The sequence below is a fragment of the Phascolarctos cinereus genome, unplaced genomic scaffold (genome assembly GCF_003287225.1).
Source record: "Phascolarctos cinereus isolate Bilbo 61053 unplaced genomic scaffold, phaCin_HiC Scaffold_1;HRSCAF=81, whole genome shotgun sequence".
In the NCBI taxonomy this organism is placed as follows: Eukaryota; Metazoa; Chordata; class Mammalia; order Diprotodontia; family Phascolarctidae; genus Phascolarctos; species Phascolarctos cinereus.
In genome coordinates this window covers 220,057,438-220,065,002 of record NW_027555514.1, presented here as the reverse complement: position 1 = coordinate 220,065,002, position 7,565 = coordinate 220,057,438, and the positions used below count along the sequence as shown (strand labels likewise).

Below are 7,565 nucleotides of genomic sequence, written 5' to 3'. Positions count from 1 at the left end.
TTGAAGCGTAAGAGACCTCAGAAAACTAGTTAGTACTTTGTCCCTTCCTACCCACTTAAAGGTTGGGAGGATGAATCGTAGGAGGGACATACATATTGTTTTCCCTTTATCCTCCATCTTTCTCTCCCTCACGCCTGAAAAGTCAGATACAATTTGTGCATAAATAAGTTTTATTGAAGAAAATTCATACATTAGCATAAATATCATAAATACTTCCCCCACAACTGTCCTATGAGGATAAATACTTTAATTTTCCCTAAATAAATATCTGCTGGCCCAGGTATTCAGGCTTCTGTCAGTGTTGGTAGTTGTCAACATTTGTGATGCTTTATCAGTATTTGAGGAGTGCGACTCAGCATTACTTGGTTTCTTACACGTAGTGACGGTCTGTCTCATCCACGTTAGCCCTCTGATGGTTGAGGTAGTATTAGCCAATTCCCTAGGGACTCAAAGTGGCTGCCCCGTGAGTGAAAACTCTCGCAGCAATCGCAGCAAAGGCTCGAAGTCGTTGTAAGATCTTGGGGCGAAGGAGGAGGCGCTGCCATGGCTCGCTGGGGCTAGGAAACTGCTGTTTCTTCCAGGCACGGTCCTTGGGCTGTTGGGATACAGAGAAACCCTCAACTCTCAGCCACCCTGCTTCTATCTACAACTCCTGAGGGTCCCTCAGTTTACTCTTTCCCAAGTCCACAGTCCCAGACCCATCCTGCTCCTCCATACCTGTAGGAGCTGGCTAAGGCCCAACAGGGAGGTATGGAGTTGCCCCACAGGACCTTCCTGAAGTAGAGAAGGTTCCCCAGTGAAAATGTCTGAGTTCAGCAAGTGACCGTAGAAGATTAAGCCTTGATGGATCTTCTGCAAGCAGAGCTAAAGGAGAGAAGATGATGACAAGGGGGATAATAGGTACTTCTTCACTCACCCCGACTCTCCAGGCCTCTTCACAGTCCCCTCCATTCCTCTGCTTCTGTTTGACCCAATTGTGTCCCATGTACCTGGCTGTTGTCACTGAGACTCTGATGATCACAGCCATCACCACACTGGATGAGGGGCACGTCATCTACAGCTTCTCCAGTGCCTTCATCTCTTGGCAACTCCTGGAGATGGGGAGGCAACACAGAAAGTTTTGAATCCACTTGGGCCTTCTCATTTCTGACTCTGCCTGGCCCTAGAGTCTTACCCCAGAACCTATCCACCTAGCTCCTCTTCTCTTCAAAGTTTACTGTAGGACCTACCTTCTCTGATTCTACTTTGCTGAATCATATTTGCTAGCTAGCGCTCTTGTTTTCCCTCCTTGCATCATTCTTTATATAGCTAATGTAACCTCCTAGCAAACCATGATGTGGCAGAGAACAAAACCCAGAACTTAAATAATTTAGAAAAGTTTATTAAGTCATCAGGCAGAGGGGGAGAGCCAAAAATAGGGATGGCCCACTCCCTAAGATCCAAACAAAAGAACAAGGAAGCAGTAGCTGATTAGCCAGCACAGAGACAGTTTCTAGCTTAAGAACATGGGTTGCTTAGGATGTGTTAACAGGAGTTAACTCCTCACATTCTTTGCATCAATCTCCGGATCTGACTGAGTTTCTGGTTATTAGTTCAACTTAGGTTCTGAGTTAAGCATTTTAACAAATCTGGTCTCTGAGCAAATGTACAACTAGGTTCAAACAATATCATCAAGTTTCCCCACAACTTTTAGACTTCTTAAAGGTCAGGACCGGTTTTTGTTTTGTTTTGCTTTTTGCGGGGAGGTGGTGGAGTTATTTTTTGTCTGTAAATCTCTGCCCCTTATAGAATACCTTATTCACCTAGTATATGATGAGTACTTAAATGTTTGCAGAGTCAAAATGAATCCCGAGCCCACTGGTAAGTTCAAGCTTCAGGCCAGGTCTTTCTACCTTTCCTTGACTTAAGACTCATCATGTATTACTCCTCCTGCCCTAGTGCCTGGTTATCATCCTATACCTTATACCAGGAAAGGGGCTACTTACTTGCGGGTGAATGCCCCACGCCAAGGCAGTAACATTCTGAGACAGCTCCCGGCACTGGTCCCAGGCGACATTTATTCCACCAGGTACTGCTCGGCCTTCAGCAGTCCACAGCAGCAGCATCGACAGAAGCATCACCCTGAGTCCAGACTCCATCTCCCTGGCAAGCTGATTCTGCAGCTAGTTCTGTATCTAGCACACAGACCCCCCTCACACTGATCTGTGACCAGTTCTGACTTTCTGTATTATCCTTTGCTTTCCCTGTTAATTCTCTGGCTCTTTCTCTCTCCTCTCTCTCTCTCTCTCTCCCTCTGAGTTGCCTCGTGTCTTTTTAAACTCTCCACTCTGTACCGCCCTTTCTGCTGGGCAGGTGACTCACAGCAGGTGGGATTTCCCTCCTGCCTTTTTCTCACACACCCACCCACCACCGCCACCTTCTCGGGGAGCCCAGGTATCTGGCTGTAGTTCCAGGGGAAGTAAGTCATGTGGTTATTGTGGCTAAAGACCAGCAATAGGACATGTGTAATGCTCTCCAGGAATTGAAGCCTCTGTGGAAAGGGAGGAAAAGGCAAGGGTTGTCCCACTGAGGTAAATCTTGGCCACAGCCCTTCCCTCTTGCTAGCCCTTTCTCTGTTCTTTTTAACTCCCAAAGCTAAGGCTCTCAAAACATAATAATTTTATTCCTTTGTCTCAAGGGAAAAATTGAGATGGAGAAGCACCTACCCCACTCTGAATAATAGATAATTCAGTTTTAGACCCAGGTCCAACTCCTGCTTTGTGCCTCTTTCTTTGAAGCAGGAACCAGACATTCCTGGATTCCCTATCTGGGATGAGAGCTTCAATTTTCTTACCTCAAAGCTCCCAGACAGTTCCTCAGGTTAACTGTTTTTCTTTCTTTTTTAATAGATGCTTGTTGATTTCATTTATTTATTTATTTATTTGTTGGGGGGGGGCAATCATTGTTAAGTGACTTGCTCAGGGTCACACAGCTAGTAAGTGTCTAAGGCTGGATTTGAACTCTGGTCCTCTTTGCTCCACGGCCGGTGCACTATCCACTTGGCCACCTAACTGTCCCTTGTTTGTTTCTCCCCAGAGAGGTAAGGACATTCTATACCTGAAGTCTACAATAGGTCCCATAGTTTCTGTAAAGTTCAGAAGGAATGCTGATTGCTGGGGTTAGTTCAGGCAGGAGACAGAAAACAGCCATAGTATTTCCTAGCCTTTTGACCCCTAGTAGACCAGAAACTAAGGCATGTGTGGGCTTAAAGGGGTTTCCTGATAGTGCCCTTGGTTGGTCCATGGACAACCCCAGAGCTGTCCACCCCTTTCTGACTTCTGAACTGCATCTGAGTCTGACTGATGACATGAGAGATCATATTTGTAAAAAGTGATAAACCAGTGCCTGGTACATAGTAGGCCCTATATAAATACTTATTCCCTTCCCTCTTCCTCCTCTCCTATCTCCTGCCAGGAGATGCCACTCACACCATGTGTCCCATCAATAGATGGATTGTCAGGCCAGGGCCCTGAATTCTTGGCAGTAGTTCCAGGAAAGACCAGGTACATCTGGGCACTTGACAGCAAAAGAAGTAGTATAGAGATATCACCCTGAAACACTCCCTTCCCATCCAAATAGATCCATACCCTGTGCACTAGGGCCCTGTAGCTAGTTGCATCCATGTGGAAAAACTTTGCCTCACTATTGATTTCATCACCTACCATGATGCAACATAAAGCAACAGAGAGTGCAAGATTGGGTGTGGGGGTGGAGGGTAGAGCATAGTGGGAAGCTGGGGCTGCCCCAGCCCCTCCTGCTACACCCAGGCAATGCCAAGAGTCTGAAGGGCCCAGAACAGCTTTGGACGTCATGAAGTGAGGCAATGGTTGACCACCATGGCTGTGGGAGATGATCTGCTGGTCCTCAGGGCCTCCCCAAGAGGCTGACTTTTGTCCCATCCCAGGATGGGGATTTGGGGTTTTCCCTTTTCTTCCCTTCCCTTCCTTTCCCTTCCCTCCCCTCCCCTGAGAACTAAGAGAAAGATTACAGGATAGAGTTAGAACTAATCCAAAAAGTTGACTCTGTGATCCAGCCACGTGTTGGGTGGGACACATTAGCTGCAGAGGGTAGATCAGTTTTAGAGAGAGAGAGGGATGAGAAAAGGCCTTTCCCTTCCTGCTAGGGAAGCTTTTTCCATTGCTACAAAATGTCCCTGCTTTTCCTCCCCATTTCCAGCTCTAGGAGGTATGGTCTACAAGCCCCTGGAAGTGGGACTTTGAAGGTTAGGAAGGAATCTAGCCGTGGGAGTGGGGTGGGATACGGGGAGCCTTGGTATGACAAGCACCAGGATGAATTGCAAGCACAAGGCTCAGCAGTCTTGTTTCACTTCCTGGTGCTGTGGCAGCAGGATAGGAAGCCGGATTGCTGGGGCAGCTGTGGGACTATTCTAGGGCAAGAGCTTCTCCCAGGACTCCACCCGCCTTGGAGCTGCCAGGGTTCCCTGACGTCAGCTAGGCCTTGACCGCTATGCAAATCACCAGGACACCTCTCGTCTGGCCTTTCCAACTCAGTCCCAAGGCTACTGATCCAGCTGACCCCTTCTTTCATCTAGAGATTAAGGCTAAAGCATGTGAGAGCTAGGGACTTGATCATCTAGGACCTCTGTGGAGTCCAGACCTCTGTCTGAACCCTTTGAAAGGGTGTCTGGGGAGGCGGATAGTATTTTAGTCCAGGGGTCTATTGGAATAGTCTTTCTCATTCTAGGACCTACTGTGGTTAAGAGTGGGAGGAAGTTGCCCCTTTAATTCTGAGAGCCTTTGTTTTTCTTAATTTGAAACTTCATTATACACCACCTCAAAATTTGGGAGGATGTCTATGTTCTCTGTCTACAATCTTCGAGAGCAGTGGTTATCAAATTGAAATAGAAGGGGGGGCACTAGTCCTGCATGAGGATCTCCCTGGCCACACACTTAATTTTTAAAATGTAATGTTATCTATCTTTTATTGTATTTTTATTTAAATATTTCCCAGTTATATTTTCACCTGGTTCAGGAGCATTGTAGCTGCATGCAGCCCCTGGCAGAGGCTGAGGGACCTTGGCATTTCTGAATTTGGAGAACACCCATTACATTGTGCCGATCCAGGGCAGGAACTGTCTTTTGCCTCTTCTTGTATCCCTGAGCTTAGCACATTTCCTAAGAAAGATAATAGACACAATGTTTATTGATTATTGACTGACTCTAAATCAAGGTGTTTTCTCTCAGTTTGGGACATTTCCAATCTAAACCCTTCTATGAAGTCTAAATTTTAAATCCACTCCATGATGCAGTCTATCTTTGGGTCACCATAGCTGAGAAGAGGATAATTTCAGTCCAGATCCCTGTGTGTGTAGAGGTGTCTTTTCACCCCTGTCTCTATGTGCTCTTTAATAACAATAGTAATATTTACAGTGGAGGGGAAGAGGGGGAGATGAGGGAGAGTGAGTGAACCTTACTCTTGTCAGAATTGGCTCAAAGAGGGAATAACATACACACTCAATTGGGTCCAGAAATCTATCTTACTTATCCCACAAGAAAGTAGGAGGGGAAGGGGATAAGAGAAGGCAGGGGTAGGGGGAATGGAGGTTGGGGTGTGGGAGTGATAAAAGGGAGGACAGATTGAGGGAGGGGGTAGTCAGAAGCAAAACACGTTTGAGGAGGGACAGGGTGAAAGGAAAGAGAGAAGAGAATAAATGGGGGGGTAGGATGGAGGGAAATAACAGTAATTGAAAAAAATGTTGAAGCAAGTTTCTCTGATAAAGGCCTCATTTCTCAAACATATAGAGAACTGAGTCAAAATTTATAAAAATAAGAGCCATTCCCCAATTGATAAATGATAAAAAACATATGATAAGTTTTCAGAGGAAGTAATTAAAGTTATATATAACCAAATAAAAAAATACTCTCACTATTGATTGGAGAAATGCAAATTAAAACAATTCTGAGGTATATGAAGTATAGGTACCTCATACCTATTGGATTGGCTAATAGGACAGAAAAGGTAAATGACAAATGTCGGAGGGGATGTGGGAAAAATAAGACTTTAATGCACCATTGGTAGAGTTGTGAATTGATTCAACCATTCTGTAGAGCATTTTGAACCATAGGGATATAAAACCATATATACCCTTTGACCTAGCAATAACACTACTAGGTCTGTATCCCAAGAGATAAAAAAATAAAAAGGAAAAGGACCTATATGTACAAAAATACTTATAACAGCTCTTTTCTGGGGGTGAAGAATTAGAAGTTGAGGGGATGCCCATCAATTGGGGAATGGCTGAACAAATTGTGGTATGTGATTATGACAGAATATTATTGTACTTTAAGAAATGATGAGCAGGATGCTCTCAGAAAAACCTGGAAAAGCTTGCATGAGCTGATGTGATGTGTACAAAGTAACAGCAATATTGTAAGATGATCAGCTGTAAATGACAGCTATTCCCAGCAATACAATGATCCAAGACAACTCTGAAGGACTTATGATGAAAAATGCTATCCATCCCCCAGAGAAAGAACTGATGGTGTCTGAATACAGATTGAAGCATACTTTTTTTTAACTTTATTTTCCTTGAGTTTTTTCTTCTTGTCTGTTTTCTTTCACAATACGACTATTATGAATATGTTTTCTCAATAGAGGTGGAGAGGGAGAGAATTTGGAACTCAAAGTTTTAAAAATGAATGTTAAAAATTGTTTTTACATGTAACTGGGGGAAAATAAAATACTAAATAAAAGGTTAAAATGACAGTAATAACACTTTAGATACTTATTATAATAATAGAGGTATGCATCTTTGGGGCTTTATCTGGAACCTCGCTATAGGTGGTATTCTCTGTGGTGTTCCTCCTCAATCTACTGGATTATTTTAGTGGGGGTAACAGGGGAAAACTCAGCCAGCGTCCTTCTGAAGGGGGGAAGCCATATTCTATATCTCTTAGGAGATGCTACGAAGCTCCTGGGGCTGAGGGAGTTTTCCCAGCTGCATAACCTTGTCCCCTGGGAATGTTTCCAGGGCCTTTGGGGAAGAAGCAATCAGCCAGACAGGAGTTCCAGGAAAGAGGTCCCTTGGGAGGGACGTATGGAGGATGCAGTCACTTGGGTTGGGCAGCGGTTTAGCTCCAGCTTCCTTTTTTTCTTTCATGTATTTGGACACCACAGGAAATGCTAAGTAAGTCTGGGGCCAGGGGATCAAAGAAGAGCAGTAGGTCATAGTTTTATGGCAGCCCATTTAACCTTCCACTGTATTCACTGGAGAATAGGTGGAGTATATATGAAAGACAGGACTCAGGTCTGAAGGATATGTAGGATCCAGTGTGGCTGAGAACTCGTTAATTACAGTATCATTAAATGTGGAGCTGAAAGGAACCCCAGGCAAAATCTAGTCCAGAGTCCAGAGGTTCTTAACTTTTTGTGCCAGTTGATTTTGACAATCTATTCAATATTTATTAGATGCCTACAAAGTGCCAGACACTATGCTAGGCCCAAGTGACACACAAAAAAGGGCAAAAGATAGTCTCTGCCCTCACGGTGTTTACAATCCAATAGGG

At 44.6% G+C, this 7,565-nt stretch overlaps 1 protein-coding gene across 1 annotated transcript; it reads right to left on the bottom strand.

Annotated features, from left to right (window-relative positions):
• Window positions 1-152: 152 nt before the first annotated feature.
• IL23A (interleukin 23 subunit alpha) lies at window positions 153-3,972 on the bottom strand. Its single transcript, XM_020990035.2, has 4 exons — window positions 1,986-3,972; window positions 990-1,091; window positions 718-864; window positions 153-595 (listed from the first exon to the last, which is right to left on the bottom strand). The coding sequence occupies exons 1-4, from the start codon at window positions 2,136-2,138 to the stop codon at window positions 440-442; spliced, it is 558 nt and encodes a 185-aa protein (XP_020845694.1). The 5' UTR covers window positions 2,139-3,972; the 3' UTR covers window positions 153-439.
• Window positions 3,973-7,565: the final 3,593 nt, after the last annotated feature.

Bases quoted from the DNA above. Each gene is read 5' to 3' on its own strand.
- IL23A (XM_020990035.2), bottom strand. From the start codon at position 2,138: ATGGAGTCTGGACTCAGGGTGATGCTTCTGTCGATGCTGCTGCTGTGG. The intron at 1,092-1,985 runs GTAAGTAGCCCC...CCCCATCTCCAG, and splicing joins CGTGGGGCATTCACCCGCAA to GAGTTGCCAAGAGATGAAGG. The intron at 596-717 runs GTATGGAGGAGC...GTATCCCAACAG, and splicing joins GCCTTAGCCAGCTCCTACAG to CCCAAGGACCGTGCCTGGAA.